Source organism: Pogona vitticeps, chromosome 3, assembly GCF_051106095.1.
Source record: "Pogona vitticeps strain Pit_001003342236 chromosome 3, PviZW2.1, whole genome shotgun sequence".
NCBI classification, from domain to species: domain Eukaryota; kingdom Metazoa; phylum Chordata; class Lepidosauria; order Squamata; family Agamidae; genus Pogona; species Pogona vitticeps.
Genome location: NC_135785.1, coordinates 225,732,044 through 225,755,263, shown reverse-complemented (window position 1 = coordinate 225,755,263; position 23,220 = coordinate 225,732,044). Strand labels below are relative to the sequence as shown.

General features: G+C 38.0%; 1 protein-coding gene and 1 long non-coding RNA gene across 2 annotated transcripts in view; one reads left to right on the top strand and one right to left on the bottom strand.

The window, feature by feature from the left end:
• Positions 1-23,220, bottom strand: part of CIP2A (cellular inhibitor of PP2A) — a 33,674-nt gene extending 10,454 nt beyond the window's left edge. Inside the window, exons 1-14 of the mRNA XM_020806379.3 lie at positions 23,012-23,220; positions 19,372-19,519; positions 16,143-16,255; positions 13,901-13,995; positions 11,689-11,785; positions 10,222-10,344; positions 9,823-9,968; positions 8,125-8,200; positions 7,479-7,703; positions 6,523-6,682; positions 4,399-4,540; positions 2,074-2,173; positions 890-1,008; positions 530-722 (exon numbers count right to left, since the gene is read on the bottom strand). Of these exons, the coding sequence (XP_020662038.3) occupies positions 530-722; positions 890-1,008; positions 2,074-2,173; positions 4,399-4,540; positions 6,523-6,682; positions 7,479-7,703; positions 8,125-8,200; positions 9,823-9,968; positions 10,222-10,344; positions 11,689-11,785; positions 13,901-13,995; positions 16,143-16,255; positions 19,372-19,519; positions 23,012-23,113 (1,839 nt within the window). The 5' untranslated portion in view covers positions 23,114-23,220. The remainder of the gene's footprint in view (positions 1-529; positions 723-889; positions 1,009-2,073; positions 2,174-4,398; positions 4,541-6,522; positions 6,683-7,478; positions 7,704-8,124; positions 8,201-9,822; positions 9,969-10,221; positions 10,345-11,688; positions 11,786-13,900; positions 13,996-16,142; positions 16,256-19,371; positions 19,520-23,011) is intronic.
• On the top strand, positions 664-8,351 carry LOC144588007 (uncharacterized). The gene is made up of 2 exons (XR_013543305.1): positions 664-765; positions 6,586-8,351. It is a non-coding gene; the product is annotated as an uncharacterized LOC144588007 (long non-coding RNA).

Sequence of the window (23,220 nt, the reverse complement as noted above, 5' to 3'; positions counted from 1 at the left end):
CTATCCACCACACCACACCGGTATCTATTATTAATCTTGCATACTTATCTTTCCAATGACAAAACATATTAACTTCAAGGAACTAATTAGGAATGGTTAGTTTAAACCCAGTTGGTAGTCCCAAATAGAGAAGTCCATTGACTCTACTGCTGAATGACAAATCAACACATATGTAAATCCCATGGATTTGCTGATCTGCTCTAACAGGCACAAAGAGTTGGATTTGGGCCATAATATTCTAAAGTGTACTTCAACTACTTGTAAATACATCTCACTGATTTCAGAGGGCTTTCATCGTATCTCTAGTTAGTGTAGATTCAAGTACCATTCTGAATTACCTCACTCTTTCTAGTAGTTGTCTTCACACTGTCTCTATCACTTCTATCACTTTATGCAGTGCTGTCTATACAAACTGACAAGCGGTGACCCTTAAAGTCTAAAAAGTACAGGACTAGAACAGACTACTGAATTTTATAAAGATTAGGAAAAGGTGGTTATATTCAAAAGGACGTATGTTAAATTGATTAACCTCCAGGCTGGATTGGAGTTTCTGTATTAAGTCCTGAATGTTGTGGGTTTCAATGTCATCATTTGGCGGAATAACAACAGTGCATTTCATTGGGTTAACACAGGTCATGGATGTCTGTATGTTGCTTCTTTTAGGAACATGCTCTGCCTCCTGTTGTCTGTAAGAGTTATTGGCTGCAATGCTTTCACCAAGCCTATATGAAAAGCAGAAACATATACAAAAGAAAAAATCAACAGGTAGGAACTGTAAATAAATTATATGTTGTATTCTTATGGATATTGTAGAAAAATATTGCCCCCCCCCAAAGAATTAAAAACATTAACTCGGAAGCCAATTTAGAAATATCCATAGAAAACTCACATTATGGCAGGAAAATCTGGCAATGGTGCTGCTTCAAATAGTATTCTGAGTCCTGCTTGGACTTGCTCTCTGTGGTCCGATGTTAAAGCAAATGCCAAAGGTGTAACCAAACGGTGATCCTAGACATAAAATATCTGTCAGTTTAAACAAGCAATCTTTAAAGATGTTAAGCAACACATGCATGAACTAATAAATATTCCCTTTATATTTCCTGTAACTTTCTCTTATGAAACTGAAGTATGTAAACCGAACACAATCAAAAACTTTAGCAAATGAAATGTCACAGTATATTCTATTTTGCCATTTTAAAAAATTACTTGATTTTGAGATGAAGCATCTGCATGAGATAGATATAAGATCTGCTATATCCCACATGAATTAAGAATGAGACAGCATCCCTGTACACCTTTATACCTACACTATGAACAACAATCTTTAATAACATGTAATTTTAAAAACATAAAGGTAGGGTAGAATTGCATTGGAGTCAGAGAAGCTGGCATGGACAGCAACGTTTCTGATCTCTTTCCTCCCACTGCCTTTTATAAAAAGGCATCTGAAGGAGTCTGTGAAATGGTATTAGGTAAGTGAAGCATCAACAGAATGGGAGAATTAGCTGTATTTAGGAGCTGGATGCCTCTCCCTTCAGACAAAGCACCTTTGAATGCAAGCCACTGCACTTGTTCTCAAACTTCAATCAAGGTTGTAGTTTACTGAATTCTGGTTTATGCTTGTATTTGCACCCATCACCACAAAGCAAGGCTTGTTAGTCAGTTAGAAACTGTGATTAGAAGGCATGGTTACTGATGGTTTAAAGAAGCCCGATTTTGCAAGCCCCAGCTTGCTTTTATATTCCAACCTAGAACCAAAGCTTTGCCTCAGCTATCTATGTTGACAAAAGGAACTGTCAAAAAGGGGAGGAAAAAAGGAGACCAGAAATAGGGATAAGAAGTGTAGTTTGGTTGTCTGCAAGACACCTCATTGCTGAAGTCACAAATCACAACTAAACTAAATCACAGCTTAGCAAATGCATCCCATATTACAAAGTTTGTTTCTTAGGTATGACTAAATAGAAGTTGTATGTTTTTAAAATTTTATGAAGAACCATTACAGAAATGAATGGTTTCAGGACGTCCTCCTTTAACTGCGATATAAACTAATAAATATGCACACAAAAATCTTACTTGAAGAATCTTGTAAAAACTAACTTCCATGTTAGAAACAAGCTGCTTTAGCTTGCTCATGAGATCCAGTGTTTTTAAGATCAGATCAGCAGCAAGTTTGCTAAAAAAAGGAAGAGACCAAAAAAAAAATTTTTATGGTTAGTGTACACATACTGAAACTTCTAACACTGCATAATTCTAACTGTAACTCTGAAAAAAAGTCAGTTTCATTTTAAAAATGGAAAAACACATGATTGATTTTTTGCTAAAATATGAGTTTTATGTTATTGAGAACAAAATATCAAAGTTGTAGATAACAGATTTGGGTACATGGAACAACCACCATTTAGGTAATCAAGCTTCAACGTCTCCTACTTCTCAATGAATTTGGGGAACATTATTGCAACAGTTATTAAGAAAAGGTTGAATTCCCCTAACTTTGTTCTCTGAATGCAGACAGAGTCAGACAACTACAACCATGCTATTTATTCCTTACCAACGTAGGAATAAATGACAACAATATTAGTATATGCAAAAATCTGTTCCCAAATTTCATGTTTTTGTTGTGGCGTCCATGCTTTGGAACTCTCTACATGAAGAAATTCGTTTAAGTGTATTTTTGTTTTCAATCTGCCAAGAGGCAAATATCATTGGCCAGTAGCTCCCTAATAAATACTGAAACCGATTATTCTGTTTTATCCTAACAAGTACATTTTGAATTATTTGTGTATTTGTCATTTTTATTGTTCTGCATATATGGATACAAATCCTTCTAAAAATGGGTTATAAGTAAAGTCAACATATAACAAAATAATATCAAAACAAAAATTCATTGGGTCTGCTAACATGTAACTTTAAATATTTTAATGCATTTTAAATGGAAATTAACTATTAAATTAATAAACTAAATAATTCTACATTGGAGGGATAGCTCAGTGAGATAGGTATATGGCTGCAGAGTTAGAGGTTCGACTTCTCACTATGTATCCCAGGAAAACAGCCAGCCTGTGTAGCCTGGGCAGGTTGCATAGGCCCACAGCACTCCCATAAAACAATGATGGTAAACTATCATTGTTCTATACCTAGAAAACCTTGAAAAGGTCACCATAAATAGGAGTCAACTTATCGGCACATAACTAAGTAATTCTATCACTGGAATGCCAGTTTGTATTTTCCAAAGCTCTTTGCTTCAGCATTTGGAACAAAAAATTGCAACTCTGCCTCTTTCGTTTAAGCTGAATTACCTTCAGGGACAAGAAAAAAGCTAACATTTACAGATGGGCATGAATTAAAAAATAAATCACCAAATTCATTCAAAAATGGCCAATCTGTTGATTCATGTTTGTACAAATCAATGCATATACGACTCAATTAACTTTTAGTAGTTTTTGATTCATCCATTCATTTGGCTATAAAACACACACACCCTGGCACCTAGAGACCAAGATTGCAGAGAACCTTCCAATGACTCTCCTCTACAATCCCTCCATGTTCAGTGAAGATAGGGTTTCAGATGTCCAAGTTATACACCCAAATTACAGAGAAGCTTCCCATGACTCTCCTCTACAAACCCTCTAAGTTTGGTGAAGAATGGCCAGTTGCTAAATGGCCCCAAGCCAGTTGCTAAATGGCACTTTCCAGGGGTGGGCACTTTGTGGATTTATAACTTGGATGTTTGAAACCCAATCTTCACCAAACTTGGAGGGTTTGTAGAGGAGAGTCATGGGACACTTATTGATGATTTTGGCGTTTCTAGGTGCCTGGGAGGGAACTTTCCTGGGGGCAGGCCCTCCTGTGAGGGAATTTTCCTGGGGTCAGGCCCTCCTTGAGGGTGTACAACTTGGATATCAAAAACTGAAACTTCAACAAAAGTGTGACTGTAGAAGAGAGTCAGGGGAAAGTTCCCTGCAAATTTTGTCTCTCTAGGTGCTTTTGGGGGCCGTTTTATAACTGTCAATAGACCTATACCGACATTAAGCCTGAACATATAATAGCAATGTGTGTAGCAAGCACTGGGATATAAATTCTAGCCACAGCACAAAAGCCCTTTCCCATGTAAGCAGGCTGGTCTGAATGGGACTTGATAGGCAGAAGCCTCAGTATGACCAGAAACCAAGGTAAAATAGGAAACATGAAAGCTTCTATTCACATTCAAACATACAAATGTATTTAGTTATTAAAGTGTTTATAGAGCATCTTACCTCAAAATACCTTAGGGCAAGTTTCAGACAATAGAAGAATTTAAATCAACAAACAATTCAAATACTGTAGTTCAAATATCTGAATTAAAGACAACTGAAAACCATGTTTTCCAAGGTTTGTCTGTGTGTTTTGATTTCTGCTTACCTCAATTCAGAGTCCATTACTTTTACTCCAAAGCCAGAATCAATCCCACTGCATGTAAATAGGTTTTCTATCAGAGATGTACATTTGCTAGCTGTCAGAACTTTGGTGACATGTGTTTTTAGAACATCATCAGTACAAAGCAGTATTGTTCTGTTAAGGATGAAGCCCAATTTATTTTGTTGCTTTTCATCTCTTTGAATAATGCTTTTATTTAATGTTTTTAATACATTTTTAAACTGAATAATATATTGTTATCAGTTATCTTTTTTAATGATAATGATAAGGTAAGACACCTTAGGTTCTTCTGTGGAGAAAAACGGATTAAAAATATTGTAAATAAATAAAATAAATATAGTTCAGATTATGAATGAGTTCACAAATAAACCTATGCTAGCCTATGGGAATGATTAAAACTCTTTAAAGATAGAAGGCAAGATCTTACTTATCAGGAAAAGATATGTATTGAACCACAACATGCTGAAAACTTGGAAATTCCAAGCACATTTATAATAGGTCATCAATAAAGAAAGCTATTTTGTAGCCACTTTTCAAAAACCCAGAATATACTAAAAAGGACAATTTTTCAAAAATAATTCAAATGGCAATATACAGATAACAAAGAGTTCTTTCAGATTGAGCATTTATTATCTGAAAAGTATCTGATAGTTTTATTTGTTACATGTGCAGAATATTCCTAGTCCAAAAATGTCAATTACATTTCTCCAAGTTCAAGAGGAAACATCTTAAAAAGGGTTCCCGAGTATAAACCCCAATAGGATTTCCCCCTCATAAAACTATAGAGTTCAAGATGGTTTTCAGAGAGGAGTTACACAAACAGAAGTTTTTAGTTAAGTACAAAAACTATCCTTCCCAAAAATCTCAAATCCCCTAGCAGGAATAAAATTTTTAAAAATGATTGTTTTAGGGGTTTTTTGGTGTGTTTTAAAAAAGGATTTCAAGATTTTCTTAGTGGAGAAGAGATTTCCAGAGAAATGACTCTGAAAAGCAACATGTGGACATTTCTCTTCACTAGTTCCACACCTAGAGAAAGGGAGGAAGAACTTCTCTGCTATCTGGAACAGCCCTAGGAGAATTGTTTTTACATACAATATAAACCTGATCCATCTGAATATTCTGCTAAAAAAGAGTCACTGGTAAAGTCACAAATCCTGACTTTGGCATTACTCAGCTGCTGTGTCCTTCTGAAAAGCATTATAGCAGCCACATTAGTAAATTTGATCAGTTTATAATCGGGTCTCTTGTCTGCCACCCCAATACCAAACAGTGCACCTAAACACGCAACATCCTATGGCTTTCTGGTCAATCATAAGAATTCAGGGAAATGGATGTAGCTCAGAGAGGAAGGTATGGAGCCTGTCTCTGCGGCATTTATTTCTTTTGTCATTCCTTCCAGAATCTGCATGTTAGATCTGCCTTGGTTCTAATGGGCCTGCCAGATGGCAGATAGCTTCTGCTCAAATTGGCCTCCTCTTTTGGAACAGGATCAAACCCTTGCTTCATCTGCTCTGCAGTTGCTCTGGCAACCAATGTCAGGCAATTTCCTAACACCCTTGGGTTGTCCTCTACCTTAGGTGTCACAGTCAACTCTGTTCTAGTAATACAAGGCCCTACTCTCCAAATATGAATTGCAGTGAAAAACTGGAAAGCAAAAAGATGGACATTGTAACTAATTCTGTCTCCCTTTTGAAATCTTTAGCAAACAAACTGAAGCTGTGGTAGAAAAGAGAATCAGCTTCTTCAATAAGGGAGGGAGGAAGGAAGGAAAACTGGTAACAAAATGAAGAGCAAGAGAATCAATCCGCTCAAAATTCAGGAAAGAACAAGTCTGGCAAGGACACAGTCTCTCATAATAGAGGACTCTTGAATCCAAACTGACTGATTTACTAGTCTTACGTGTTGGAGTGAGGGGGAGGAGCCACTTACACTTAGGATGGCCTAATTATATTTCACCCAAAAGTATTTGAAGAGTACAACAAATTGTCTATAGTTTGTATGTATATTAGGGCCAGATTTCAGTTTTAAATATTATTTAAATGAAATATATTTAATATAGTTTATTTCACACATGTTATGGTAAAAAAAGAAACACTTCATCAAGGATATTTATCAAGATGTCAACAGCTCTGATCATTTTTTCACATTTCTTTTTTGCCAACACATCTTCAGTTAAGTGATCTGAAAAGTGAAGATGGTCGAGAAGAACAGGTAGAAGAAGATCCACGAAGCGCACAGCCACAACACTACTGCCTGCATCAATAACATCCTGTAACAGAAATACTACATGCAAGTTAACAAATAAAGAAGTTATCCTCCTGCTTCCATCAAGCCTACTATCTAGATCCATGGACAGTTACCCTTCACCTTGAAATACTATGGAACATTTGCTATTCCCTCCATTTTTATTTATCTTTGCAAAAGGAGTTAAATGCTACCTACACCAGCTCAATATAAAATGTCATTGTTGTTCATATAACAATTAACCTAAATGTTTCAGACCTGAAACACACAAAACTTTGTAATATAATTCAAATACCATTAATTGTTTAAGAAATAATTTACAACAGAACGAAGCTATAATCCAATGCAATGAATAAAAATGACTTTTTCTTAAGTCAAACACACATTTTGAACTTTTAGAGGCTGAAGTCTCAATGATTATCATAGCAAGTCACCATTAGAGTAGGCCTATTAAACCAGTGAGGATTTGGTGAGTCAACTCCTCCATAAATTCTATTAATTCAAGGGTTGAATTAATAGAATAAATTCTATTAATTCTATTAATTCATAGTTGTGACTATGCTAATCAACAGGATATCACCCACAAAATAGAGAAACAATGCTTGCACTGACTACTATTTAGCTATTTGTTTTATCAAGATAATTAGAATTACTTTAGGTTAAAGGGCAGTGGTTTATCTACTACAAAAACAGCTATCGCAGTTTAAAGTGAGGTAAATTGATTCTTTGGGGGAAAGAGGGAAGAAAACAACCTGTTGGCTCAGCTAATGGACTAATTGACTGAAAAGCCATTTCCAACCAATTCTAGAAGAATTAGATACCTCAAATATCTCCTTAAACAGCTCCAAGGCAAGAATTGAGCAGTTTTCAGATTCTTCCAAAGGTTGGTTTGACCAGTGTACTAAGACAACAGATGGCTCTGAAGGTTTAGATCGAGTTGCAAGTCTTGTACTTCCACAACTTGTCATATTTGGTTCTAATATTGCTTGACATAAAACATGGCGGAGTTCTGGTACTGAACAGAAGGCAAGTAGCAATTCTAATACCTAAAAAATGCAAGAAGTCATTATTTCTATTGTCACAGCAAAATACTTTTTGTGACAATATTTAAGACTTTTACAAATGTATTCCCGCCATCATAGTGGGAGGACAACTTGATGAAACTCAAATATAATTGTCCAGTTCCTTCAAACATCAATACTGCAATCAACGTTCTGGCATTTTTAGAAAGATGTCATATAGAGGTCTAAACTGAAGTGCCAATCTCAGCTAGAGGTGACTCATTGAAACAAGCGTTTCTACATATATTTTAATTTACCATTCAGCAACTGATTCAATGAGCCTATTAAAACAGAGATTAGTTGTCAAAAATTAGCTTTGATTAGGCATTAAATTGGAAGTATTCCAAGGAATACTTGGAATTAAGATTTTGTTAAGGTGTACCAGCACAAATCTGTTTATCTGTACCTTTCCTGAAGAATCAGCGTCCCTTCCATGAAGGAGGCTCAACACTTGATTGAGGCAGGATGTAAAATGCTCATACCTATTTTGTTGAAAGAAATAAAGAATGACTTGGTGGGGAAAGTGCTTAGTTCAACCTATTATTTCAAGAAGTGATACAATACAAGAAGTAAATGTTGGGGTTTCTTTTACTTTGGCAAAAGATAAATAAAATGATTTCATGGGATCTGAAAGAAGCATTGTTCACTCTTTGTTTTAAAGTTTTTAAAGTAGAGTTCTAATTATTTTCAACAAATGACAATTGAAATAGGCCGATTCCATTTGCTCAGAAAATACAATTTATGTACAGATGATCATATCTGGCCTCTTAAGAAAGATACAAACAAGCCATTTTGCCTGCACAAGTAGCCACTTCATTCTTTCCTTTGCGCAGTGCCATACTTTAAGCCAGATGCCCCTATTTAACCACCTACATATCCATGTAAACTAAACGAAAAAAGATTTCTATCTTTTAGAAAAAGATAGGAAACTAAAACTTCAAAGCATGGTTTATTATTGCTTGTTGGCCACAACAAAAATCTAGTTACGATTCCGACTTAATTATAGCTCAGGAAAAGAGGTGGCATCCATAGGTAATTTATTCATATTTTAATGTACCAATTTTCAGTAGCCAAGACTTCACCATCTGAACTTGGCCACTCTCTACTGGAGTCTATGTATCAAATATGAATCAGTAAAATGGTATAAAAGCAAAATAACATGATGTTATGCTGTCTGCAGTACAAACGTTTGGGAATTGGATGTTCTTTCCAAAGCCCAATAAGGAAACAGCCAATTCTTACACAGTATAGAATAATTTCAATTAAGTAACATATATCATTTAGCAGTTATTTATTTAACTTGCGACGTGAAGAGAAACATTTGGGATAAGCCAAACATAGGGATCTCTGAGCTGAGCCAGTAGTGTAGCCCTGTGGTGTGATCTCTTTTGTACTTCACCACAGAGAAAAAAATATGCTATGGATGAAATCCTGTTGCTTGGCATGGTAAACTGCTCATTGAATCAGTTGGGAATTGATGAGTCACCTCCTCTAAAAATGATTCAACAGGCCTGCTCTAATTGTTATTTATTAGGCTAAGCAACAGAATTTCACCCTATATTTCATAATCTCTACTTACATTAATTTTAATTTAATTACATTTAATTTAATTTACATTAATTTTTAATTTAATTTAAAAATCTTGTTTCTGCTGCCTTTGAATATAACAGACTTGCTGTTGATTCCAGCATAATAGGAAGGATCCATTAGTACAATTTGGTGGGAGGCACATGTGGTCTACTGGCTTTACTTTTTAAGAACATGTATCCTACAATTTGGCATCTGAATGTTGATGGTCAGCAGAAATATATAGTTTGCAATCTGTAGCCAGGCTGCAGTTTTTAAAACAATGAGAGTGATATGGCTGCAGTCACAGTCCTCTCACCATATTAAGTCTAGAACCTATGTACAGGAGTAAAGAATCGAAATGTGAAAAGCAATACAGGATATAGATTCTGTAACTGATAAAATCAAGCACTAAATGAAAGGTTGGGGAAGTAATGCAGGCACGTTTGACCTGTAAACAATATAAAAATATAAGCTTTTTTTAAAAAATAGATGATCCCACCACATTTGTAGAGAAGTTTAATTTTATAAATCATACTTCATAAGATAATCTGCAATCTTGGGATTCATTAGAAGATCCATGAGCAGATCAACAGAATACTTTCTTGTTAGTGTTCCATCACCATTCACAAGAATGTTGAATATTAACTGGAAAGTCTGATGAATGTTTCTGGAATGAAAAAGCTAAACAAACAGTTGAACAACCATTTAAGCTTTACAGCTGTGACACATCCACTTATATCATAGTAATCATCTGAAACATGCAATATGATTGCAATAAATGTAATTCAATAGGGCTGTAAAAAAACTCATTGTGCACAGAACAGATCCAGACTACTAAAGCATGTTGTAATTCTACATTCTGCCACAAATATTCTTATCTTAAAAGAGTACCATGTGAGGTAGAAGCTTCTTTTAGAAAAAGAAACGTTCTCACCTTTTCTCCAACTTCTTCATTTAATGTAAGGCTTGCCAATATTGAAAGTGCAAATACAACCACTGTTAGACTACTGTGGGCCAAGAAACTGATCAGAGTGCGATAGAAACCTTTCACATTAGTCTAAGAGAGAGAAGGAAAAATTGTATTTGAGAACAGCACTACAACTTAAATCAATACATTTTAAGTGTAATTAGGCAAAAGCATTAACACCAGCTGCATATACTGAGTGTAACAGTGAAATATACTAAAACTCAGATGTATAAAAAAATTATCTGGTGAAAGGTTTAAAATGTGACACTCTTTGCAAGTAAAAAATAACCCCCATATCCTTACTGACAACTTCTCTTTTCCAATAAAATATATAGGTGCATATACTGCAAGTCTCTGGGGTCAAAACCAACCCACAGTGTAAAGTACATAGACAACACACTTCATAGCTAAGAAAGGACTGAGTACCCACTCCTGAAGTTTAAAACATAAAATAGTGTGCTATTTTGTGCACATGGAGTTATCACTATTATTTAAATATTTAATTATGTTTGGTGTTACTTGTATTGCCCAATAATGAATATTATAAGCCTTTTCAACCATTTTTCACAAAATATAGAAACATAGAGATGACATCTTCTAGTGGCAGCGATAGCAGGCCCTATAGGTTCTGAACCTACATCTCTTAATATCCCCATCTTTTTAGTCTGTTATGCTTCCAAACTCAACCCAGGTCGATTAGGAAAACAGAATGTTCTCTTCACAGGTATTCAGTTTCCAATCAATGTCAACTCTTGTATAGCAGCATTTAAGTGAAAATTGGACAACCATATGTTAGATCTGCTTTGATCTGGATTCCTGAATTGAGCAGGGAGTTGGACTCAATTGCCTTATAGGTCTCTTCCAACTCAATTATTCTACGATACCACAATTGACCCGTACTGTGTACTTTGCAAAGTATGGGGGAAACTATCTGGTTAGAGGTGTTCTCTTCCATTTAACGAAGAATAATCTCAGGTTTGGAATTCTGGAATAAAATAGCTGCACTGCTGTGCATTGAAAACAGAATCCCTGTTCTTCCCACCTAACTTACAGTTGTCTGAGCTGTTTGTTGAAAGAGCCGAAGCAAGAGAAATTATATCCAAAATTGCTTCAGAGAACCCTCTATTAGTACAATTCCTATTCTCTAGAATTTGGGGGTTGCAATTTATGAATCTCTCCATGTTTCATTAACATGAAATTACATAACCCAAGGAAAACAGAAATGAGATATATATGCTAAAACTAGAATCATGGATGGAAAGTGCTCAAGCAAATTCTTCAAATTCCACACGCTTTGAAGTTCTTGCTACCACACACAAAACCACCTTGAAATAATCAACTCCTACTTGTTCATTTAAAATGCCAAAATTTCAGAAGAGCACATAATTTCCCTATTCTTCTCTGCAATTAAAATTTTTCAATAAAGTTTCTCACCAATGACTTGATGTGTGCTTGAATTGAAAGACTGTGTCGACAGAGATTTGCCATAAGTCCTAGACATGGTATAGTTAACTCATCTTCTGTAGATTGACTAAAATAAAGGTCACAAATTACCAAAGAAAGCAAAATATTTTACTGTTTTGCAGAAGAAAATATCAACTGATATCAGGAGAAACCATCATCGTATATAACTCAGTAAAATATAATTCGAAGGAAATATGTATGTATTTGCTCCTACTTCTAAGAGCAGCTCATTCTAAAGTACAGACATGCTGGCAGAAATCCTGATGTGTTTCTCTGTGTGCACAATACTGATTAACATCACCATCACCAGCAAATAATCACTGGTCAGAGGCAGTTCTTTGGCAATTTCAAGGTGCACATGATTTTGTCACACTGTGTACAAGTTGCATGCACTCTGCCTTAATCAGAAGTGATTTGCCACTTGTGATGACATCATCCCCACTGTGTGCACAGAGCACCAACACATAATTTCAGTCAGTGATAGAAAACATGTTAAAAACATTGCTGAAAAAATACTAAGTGAGCTTCAGAAGTACAGAACAGCTTTCAGAAAGAGAAGATGCTTCGCACTAACAATTCAAATTTAAAAAGGCATGCATTAAGAACCGTTGTCTTCCACTATATATGTCAACAACTCCCTCAAAGTACACAGACTAGCATCTGCTTGCCCTGAATTTCAGACTTAATTCTCCAATATAGACATGACACAGCTCTTCTGGAGCTTGTACAAGGAGGCACTCAGAATCTAGCTGTGGAAACATAAACTATATAAAAAAACAGTAAGATAATCTCTACCTTGCACAACAACTACAAAGACTGCAGAAGGCTGCAAAGTTTCTGTGGGAAGAGCCTTATGCTCTGCCTGCGAAGAACAGGGTACTAGCCAGAGAACTAGGTATCTGACTATAGAGCCAGAGGTTAGATTGATTCCCCACTGTGCCTCTTTGCCAGGGGCTGGACTTGATGATGTTAGGATCTAGCTCTGCAATTCTAAGATTATGATGAACTACAAGAATTGTGTGGGATCTGACTCCCCTGTTTTTGTTGTTGCTCTGACATTTGACAACTACATTCAGCTTTCAATATGCAGTTTTTGCTGCTGCTTTACTGTAACACATTTCAAAGTCTCATGGCACTGTGGTTAAGCTGGACCATTGCAGTGAACCTCTGCTCATGACCTGATTTTGATCCCATTGGGCTCAGGTAGGTGACTCAAGGTTGACTCAGCTTTCCATCCTTCCGAAGTCTGAAAATTGTGCCCTCCACTGGGGGGAGGGCATGTGTCATCTGTACAATTAAATTGCAAACTTGCCAGACACTGCTTTAAGCGCTATGGAGTGGTATACAAGCAGCACACTTAGCTTTTCAAAGGTTATTTTATTTTACTACATAAGTTTCCCTGAGAATTTTGGCTATAGGGCAAATCTCAAGTGAAACACACATAACAATGATATCCATTCTCTTTTGCTGTTCCTTCTGTTTCATCTACCTGCCAGAGCACCTCTGTTCCTTCCTTAGAATTCATTATCATAACAGAACCTTTCCATTAAGTCTTTGGCAGTTTCTTATTTCTCACATACCACTGCAACAAGACCCATACAACAAATGCATATCACTCTCCTGTTTATTTTTGCCTCCTTTCTTATTTCTTCCATTGTCTAGGCAAGGTCTGTGCTCTTGGGAGTCTGTGACACACCACATACATTAATGGTACCATTTAAACAGAACTCCAATAATGCATTTATTTAGCACTTGATAACTTCATAAGATGAGTTACCCAGTGTGGTATAGTGGATACAATGAAGGACTAGGCCTCAGGAGGCCCAGGTTCAAAACCCTGCTCAGTCATGAAAGCTCACTGAGGTTTTGGAACTGGCAAAACCACTCCTTATGTATCTCACTTACTTTGAAGCCCTATTAGGGTTGCTATCATTCATTTCTGACTTGACAGCAATTAACAACAATTTCCTAAGATGCAGCTCAACCCTAGATATGCTAACCCAGAGGTAAATCTTTCTGCATTTAATCACACTTTATCCTTGCGGAAGTGCACAAGGATGCGGATTTAAAGACTCATTTCTACATAATATGATAATAATAATGTGCCATCAAGCCAATGAACAGTGTGAATATACAGCTGTAGCCTCAGTCAGCTAAACCTTTAAGTTTAAGAAATACTTACATACGATTCATAAGGAATGAGATTAAATCATCAGTATTAGCACTGGTATGGAATACTCTTGAATTGTAGGTCAATTTCTGTAGCAGCTGGGTACTCTTAAAAATAAGAAAAGTAATTTAAATAACTAAAACACCATAGCTTATTGAGGCTCAACTTGTGAAGATGATACTTCTTTACACCCAGTTTCATTAGTTTTAAATTCAAAGCTATACTGTTTCAAAAATGTATTAAAATCATAAGCTATTTTATTTTTTCTCAGTTTATCAGGCAAACTACTAAAATCAGGACTCAAGCTCATGCATGAGTAATTAAAAAGGAAGGAGGATAGGAATAGATAGTCTTGATTGATTAGACAATCTGTTTCTTTCTGTGTGCCTCATCAGTTTTAGTTTTAGTAAAGCCCAAAAGCACAGTCATTATGAGGTTGACACTTATAACAACCTTATTATTCACACTATGAAGAATGTGAAACAGAAAACAGGAGATTTTCAGTCAGAAAATTATAAAAGTGTTTTCCTCTGGAGTTAACATATTGGTAAAAACGCAATGGCTCTAATATTGCAGCAAAATGTGTAATTAGGGTCAATAACGCACAGGAAGAATAATATCAATCAGACTTCTGGGAACACCTATCAACATAACTGTGATTCAGATCTATACTTGAACAACAGATACTGAAAAAGAAAAAACACAAAATCTTTAATAATCTCCAGGCATTTTGATTACTTCTTGACATGTTTATTTCTTCCATGAATTTTATCCAATTAGTATCTCTTTTCATTTCTGAAACCAAAGAAATTAATCACTGCCCAGCCAAACTGATTTCCAAAGGATTTCATTCAAATTGTAAAAAGTAATTATTGGGTGACTACTTACAATATTAGGCCTTAGAAGTAATTGGTTCTGCATTCTTGGGCTATGGACAATTTGGATGGTATTTTCATTTGGAAGAAATAGATTACTAGGAGTAGATGGGATACTAATACAGTGGAATTATTTCAATGAACAAAGACTGAATTTGCCAAAATCCTATACAGAACAGGCTGACAAATATGGAAACCAAGCAATGGCTCACACACTAGAAATATTACATTCTGATCCCCAAGAAAGGAAACAGCAAAGAATGTAGTGATTATAGTACCACAGCATTATATGATCATTGTGTTAATTTCCCATGCAAGCAAAGTGATGTTAAAGGTGTTGCAACAAAGACTTTATCCCTATAGGAAGCAAGAAATGTTCAGTGTTCAGGGTGAATTCTGGAAAGGAAGAGGCACTAAAGATCATATTGCAAACATATGTTAGCTACTGAAGTGTACCAAAGAATTTCAGAAAACCAGCAAAGTCTTTGGCTGTGTGGGTAATGAGAAGCTATAGAGTGCATGTGCTCTCTGGGTGGTTAACAACACAATAAAGCACATTAAAATCACATTATAATCAATGAAACTAAGTACTTTGCAATAAAACAGAATAAAACCATGTTTCTAGCTAAAATTTACCTTTAAATTAAACAAATTTGAGCATCTCAAGTAGTAAAGTACTAATAAAAGGCAGCTTAAAATAATGTTTTTACTAATCTCTTCACATGTCAGTTAAGTCTGATAAATAAAATTACATCTACACATCCATCAGGAAACTTTACAAAGGGAAATACTATTTATTTATTTATTTATTTATTTAGTTAGTTAGTTAGTTAGTGTGTTTCCCCGAAAATAAGCCCTAAAAAACACATTAGGGCTTATTTTCAGGGACTGTTTTTTTTTTTTTCATGTACAACAATCTACATTTATTCAAATACAGTCATGTCACTTCTGATTGCCACACAATGGTGGATGGCGGGGTTTCTCTTAACTGGGGCTTATTTTCGGGGTAGGGTTTATATTACAAGCATCCTGAAAAATCCTACGAGGGCTTATTTTCAGGGAAACAGGGTAGTTAGTTAGTTAGTTTACATTTTAGCTGTGCCATTAGCAATGGTCTCTGAGAGGTGTATAACAATATTAAAACTTGTGCTCAAAACACAATGTTTTGATCACAACTTTATTTTTCAGTATAGTTTGAGGGGACATGCATCAGCACCATTAATAAAGCTTTAAAAGCTTGGATGTTAAATGGGAAAGTACTACAACCATCATTCTGTGTTTAGGGGGAGAAAGGTGGATAAACATTACCAGAAAAGAATAAGTAATCTTTGTAAGAAAGATTTTTATTATAGAAGGCATTAAGCGTTATGTTACCTTACCTGGAATAATACTGGGTCACTAGAATTCACAGAACTTCGAAGAATCACACCTGCCAGAACACTGCACAGATTGTAAGTATTCTGAAGGGTTTCTCTAGTTTCATTGTGCAGAACTAAAATGTAAACATATTTGATACAAATTGTATAGAATTAACATGATAAACAATATTTTTAGAGTAACACAAAAATCAGTTGAGATAAAGGATAACCTTATGGTCAGTACAAAATAAAATACAAATACAAAAATAGGTGATGTCTTTATAGACCACTAGATATCATACAATGCATGAGCTTTCATGGATTTAAAAAAAGCATACTGCTTATATACTGGTCCATAGCACTTAAAGCATTCTCTGGGCAATTTGCAAGTTAATTATGAAGGCTACCCATTGCCCCGCACCCAGCAAGCTGGGTACTCCTTTTACCAACCGCCGAGGGCTGAAAACACTACTTCATCAGGCTAGTACCTATGTGAAGAACTTAAAATCCAAAAGTTCTTGGCAAGATCATTTTTGCCAGGCCTGTCTTTGTTAGATGTAAGTCAGAAGAGGTGCAGGAAGTAGTATGGTTGTTCTTTTAAGGTTTCAGCTGAGGCAGATGTGGATTGAATATCAAGCCCCAGTTTTTCAAACGAAGAAGTATAGGCCATTGACACTCACACCTCCCCATTGGACCTTTCTTTGAAACAAACCTGGGGGGGGGGAGAGAGAGAGAGCAGGAAACGATCCTGACTTACATTTAAGAAAGATGTGCCTGGCGAAATCCATCTTGCCAAAAACTTTTGAACTTAAAAGTTCTTCACACTGGGCCTGATGAAGTGGTATTTTATCCATGAACGCTCAAGAACTGTATGATGATTTTTTTTACTGGCTTATAAAGGTATACCTATCTTTGTATTTGCATTTACAAAGAATCAGATAATATTTCAGAAACTGATTCAGAGGAGTAATACATCCCTCCCAACATTCTAATTAAATTTTAATCAGGATGTTTGAACCCACTTTTGTGTATTTTGTAAAATGTGCTGGGACATAAGAGAACTACATCTAGCAAACTAAAAAAGATATTTAGTTTACTACTGCATTTCAAACCACACAGATTTTAGACAAGTTAATGAATAACTTAAAACATAATGAAAATTTTCCTGAAATTTGTTTTATCTAAAAGCAATTATGTAGTTCTGCCATTTCTCGGGTAATAAAGGTATCATATCACCACAGGCACACCAGAGCCTTACATAGGCCACTGCCTGCTAACACAGAGACAAAACTGCAGATAGTGATGTAGGTGTATGTATAACAGGGGTCTCAAACATGCGGCCCAGGGGCCATTTGCGGCCCCCCAGATGATAGTTTGTGGCCCTCGCCTCGCCTCCCCCCCAAAGTGCCCACACATCCTCTGCTATCAAGAGTTTTTAAAAAAGCTTTGCCTCGCTCGCCGGCTCTCTCCCAAGACACCACGTCTTGCACCCTCCATCCAGAACTGCAGCCCACCTGTCTGCTGGCTAAGGAAACTCCTGGGTGGCTTCCTCGGGCTCTTGCTCCGCTTGGCGGAAAATCTGATGCTGAAAGCCTCACGCAGACTCTGCCTCCAGCGGCCCCCAGGTAAATTGAGTTTAAAACTCCTGATGTATAAGCTTCATTCCCAAATGCTGGTGCACTCCCTGAGTTATTCTAGACCAGGGGTCTCAAATATGCGGCCCGGGGGCCATTTGCAGTCTGCCAGATGATAGTTTGTAGCCCCCGCCTTGCCTGCCCCCCATAGTGGCCACGTGTCCTCTGCTGTCAAGAGTCAAAAAAAGGCTCGCCTCTCTCGCCGGCTCTCTCCCAAGACAGCGCCTCTTGCAGCCTCCATCTGGAACTGCAGCCTTCCAGCCAGCCCGCCTGTCTGCTGGCTGGCAGGCTGCAGTTCCGGATGGAGGGTGCAAGAGGTGCTGTCTTAAGGGAGAGCCGGTGAGTGAGGCGCATTGCCAACCCTTTTCCCCAAGCGCCGAAGCTGCCGCCACGTGATGCCTGAGAGTGGAGCTCGCTCCCGGCCTGTCCTCGAAGAGCACCTTCAAACCGCCAACAGCAGCTGCCACCACTGCCACCTCTTTCAAGGAAGCGGCTCTCTGGCTCTCTTTCTCTCTCGGCACCCCCAGCACCAGCCCGGCCAGCAGCTGTTGCAGCGCCCGGCGATGCTTCCTCCTCCTTGTCCTGCTTCAGTCACCTCGGCTCTGCAGGCTGCCTGGACACACCTTGCAAAGTTTACTCCCCTGTCATGGTGGGGGTAGCTGCTGGTGGTGGTGGTAGTGAAGAAGGAGCCAGAGGGGGTAATTTCCGGCACCCCTCCTCCTCCTCCTCGGAGCCCCAGCCGGCCTTCGGATACTCCTGGGCAGCTTCCTCGGGCTCTTGCTCTGCTTGGCGGAAAATCTGATGTGGCCCAGACTCTGCCTCCAGCCGCCCCCAGGTAAATTGAGTTTGAGACCCCTGTTCTAGACCTTTGCACAAGAGGGTTCTTTAACTGTGTTGAACTGAACATGACACAGAATCCCCATATTAAGAACACAGCCTTTCCAATGGCCATTACAATTTTGCATTGTCAAGAGTTCTAGGATTCCTCAAAGAACTAAACTGCTATGTTCAAGAACCAGTCAGAAGTATTTCAATAATTTTTAAAAAAATTACAAGTGGTTCTTATTCCAAAGACACACACTAAAAACAAATTTGGAAAAGTATACAAAAATCTTACCCAACAGTAAGCAGTACAATGTACAGTGGTGCCTCTCTTAATGACGTTAATTCAATACAGCGAAATCACTGTAGAGCGAAAACGTCGTAAAGCAAAATGTAAAAAACCATTGAAACGCATTAAAACCCGGTTAATGCATTTCAATGGGCTAAAAACTCACTGTCCACCGAGGATCCTCCATACGGCGGCCATTTTCGGTGCCTGTATAGCGAGGAATCCATCCCTAAGCACAGCGGGCAGCCATTTTGAGCACCTGGTGGCCATTCTGAAAACCCGATGATCAGCTATTTTGATCGTCATAATGCGAAGAAGCGGTTCCCGAAGCAGGGAACCGATCTTCGCAAAGCGAAAAAAACCCATTTAGACCATCGTTAAAAGATCATCGTGAAGCGGATTCGTCGTGAAGCGGGGTAATCGTTAAGCGGGGCATGACTATACCACATTCACCCTTTAGCCCTGAAGGATGTTGAATAAGCAGCATTAGTAGTTTAGGACTCACCTAGTTGAGACAGCAAACTTAATACATTCAGGGTCAACGGAACACTTATATTTGGATCATCAATAAGTTCTACTAAACAATTCAAGCATTCACTTGGTAAAATCTGGTTTGATGCAAATAATTTTTCAAGTTTCAGTCCTGCAAAAATCTAAAAGAAATATATATTTAACACAAAGTTAACAGTAGCAAACAGACGGAGCCAGAAAGTCTCTAAGTATTTAGGAATCCACTTATTACATAATCAACCTCTTAATGATTTACTTCATTGAAAACTCCATACAAATACTGGTCCCTTGCAGATGGAGCTTTATTATCCATTCATCGTGCCTCAAACAGTCATTCATTCAGAATATATTTTTACAAGAATTTTACAAGGGATCCAGACATCACCACTTTCCATTTATATTTTCTCATTTTCCACAAAACCTCACCAAAGCAAAAGAACAGAATAGCTGCACAAGACATTTTGATTGATATCTGTTCGAGGCATCTTTACTTTTACAGTGGTGCCTCGCTTAACGAGCGCACAGTTTAACAACGAATCCGCATAGCGACACGGATTTTGCGATTTTTTTTACGATCGCATTGCGATGTTTAGATAGGCTAAACATTGCACTGCGATGATCGGTAAGCATTTCGCTTACCGATTATTGCATTGCGATGTTTTTAGAACAGCTGATCGGCGGTTCCAAAATGGCCAACCGCAGCGTTTTCGCGCCCTGCCCTCACTTACTGAGGTGGCGAAAATGGAAGTCGGATGGGGAATCTTCACTTACGGGTGAGTTTTCTACCCATAGGAACGCATTAAACTGAGTTTAATGCGTTCCTATGGGGTTTTATGTTCCGTTTAGCGATGTTCCCGGATAGCGACGTTACAGTACAGCACCACTGTACTTTATTTAGATTTATACCCCGCCCCTCTAGACAAAATCTACTCTATTAAGAAGCATTTCCTTTTAGTTTTTTAAGTGAGATCAATTCAGCTCATTAGTGCTAAGCAATTCTGTGTTTCTGCTTTTCTGAGGCAGCTATATTAGGGCTGTTAAGGCATGTTATGGGCAAACCTCTTTTAACTAATCTGCCTGTTATTAACATACATACAATTATGACCCTGATATAAAAATAAAAGTATAATTATGAGTTTTAATTACGGATAACAACTATTTTCTGACCTGGACTCTAGTTGCTCACACAATTGGGCCTTAAGAAGTGGCAGTGTTATCACATTTGCACAAATAATTCTAATATTCAAGTACTGTACAAAGAAAGAATCAGGGAGTTGAGAGGATATTCCACAGGAAATTACCCATAAATGTTTTTCTAACTGTTTCTACCCCACATTTCATTTACAGACAGAAATTTACATGGCTTTAATTAATTAGGCAACATGTTAACCAAATACGTATCAATGAACTGATACAGGCTCTTTAATAGACACCTACGTCCAAGGCTCTCGATCTGCAGTATTACCTATTAAATACCCTGTTTTCCCGGAAATAAGACCTAACCTAAAAATAAGCCCTAGTAAGATTTTTCAGGATGCTCATAATATAAGCCCTACCCCAAAAATAAGCCCCAGTTATGTGAAACCCTGCTCTCCACCACTGTGCAGCAACCAGAAGATGATGACATGACCGTATTTGAATAACTTTAGATTGTTGTACATGAAAAAACAATCCCCTGAAAATAAGCCCTAATGTGTTTTTTGGAACAAAAATGAACATAAGACACTGTCTTATTTTCGGTGAAACACGGTATTTATCTATTTCCACATCCTCTCCAAGGTGGGACTAATTCAGAATTAAACAAAATAGGGTTTAGATAAATGTTGCATAACACTGTTTCCAGCACAATTCAAAGTGATGGTTCTCACCTACCTTGCTTTCCCCAAAACAAGCAAAAATCTACATTTATTCAAATACAGTCATGTCATCTTCTGAAACATCATAATAACTCTCCAAATCCTGAAATCTGGCCTGGATTTCTTGTGACTCCCTCTAAGACGGGGGGAGTAGTGGTGGCAGTGGTGATGTTGCCATTAAGGGCCCCAACACGAACGGCCCTCAAGCCCCTTCCATTGCAGGACCAGACAGGTTCTATCTCGTTTCGGGAATGCACTTGCACTAGAGGGAGTTGGAAGTATGGATCCCACTGGCCTGCGTGGACAAGACATCAATCCCAGCACAACAAGTCCCTGGTGGTGGGTGGAGTTTCACTTAACTAGGGCTTATTTTGGTGGTAGGGCTTTTATTAAGAGCATTCTGAAAAATCATACTAAATCTTATTTTCAGGTTAAGTCTTATTTTTGGGGAAACAGGGTATAAAGTCCTAAATGGCTTGGGTCCAAACTATCTCAAGGACCTTGTATCCCTTTAAAGGAGTTGTTAAACTTGATCCCACCAGCTTCACAGGTGTGTTTCAAGGGGACACAGGAAAGGATCTTCACTGATCCCAAACCCTGGAACTCGCTCCTGCAGGAGGCCTGGCTGGCCCCATCTTTGCTGTCCTTCAGCAAGCAGGCAAAAAACTTTCTCTTCTGGCAAGCTTTCTCTGACTGCCTGAGTGGGTTATTTTTAAAAAACTTATTGTTGTACTTTACTGCTTTGTATGTGTTTTGTACTTTACTACTTTGAATATATCTTGGTTTTACTTTTGTTTACTATTCTTAAGAGTGGTGTGTGTTTGATCATTTCAGTAGAGTATACTCATTCTTGTTAATTTTACATAATGTCTTTTAACGAAAGGCTGAATAAAATATTTTAAATACAGTATATAAATAATAAACATAATTTTCTTAAGACACTTCTGCTTTTTGAAAGGACTCACAAGCCACCTTTAAAATATTTTTTAAGTTTAATAACCTGATAGATACAAAATATTACCTTTCAGTTGCTATTACTTAAAACCCCCAAAATATCACAAGCAGCTAAACAATAAAAACGGCTACAGAACCAACAAGATGTCTCAGACTCAATTATGTGTAGTGTTTGCACTAGTGTGTGTGTGTGTGTGCATATACACACACACCTGCAGCATTGCATTCCCTACCACCGTACTTCTAAATAACAACTGGCTGTCACAAATATATATCCTACCTAGAGGATGTTTTGTACCCAGGGTTAAAATTGAAACACTTGGGGGAGGGAATAGCTTTCATAAAACCAGTCTCACATACTTTGTAAACCTTCTTAGGGTCGCTGGAAGCCAGATGCGACCCAAGGGCACATAACATACAGTACTTCTCTACTCATGAGCAGGTCCCATTATGCCCAATGGGACTTGCTGCCAGGCAGCTATGTTTAGGGCACTTGGGGTTATCGGCACATCGCTCTTCCGTACCCATTACTTTCCGAATAACTCACCATAGAGCTTAATCAAGAAATAAACTGTCCTGGGGGGGGGGGGACTATGAGTGAATCCTAAAAGGACAGTAGCATCCCCAATAGCCACAGAGGAATGGCCACTCAAATTACTGTTCGGGGCGGGGCGGGGGAAGGAAGAGCGTTTCGGACCCGTGCCAACTTTCTTTTAACTACCTTTCCCCCCGCTTCACCGGCTTCTAACGGTACGAGGGGCCGGAGAACAGGGGGACGAAAAAAGGTCCTGAGCCGACCCGTACCGCCGTGCAGTCGCCTCTCACCTCCAGGCTCCGCTGCAACAGCGCTGCGTTCGGCTGGGTGCGCGCAGCCCGATACTGCGAAGCCGCCAGGAGCAGCGACTTCATACAAGCCGAGGCGTCCATGACGCTACTGCTGCTGTTTTCAAGAACAGGCACTGACGCTGCTTCTCGGCGTTCCCAACTTCTCAAAAATTCGTGTTTGGCGCCCTGGCCGCCATCTTGATGCGGTC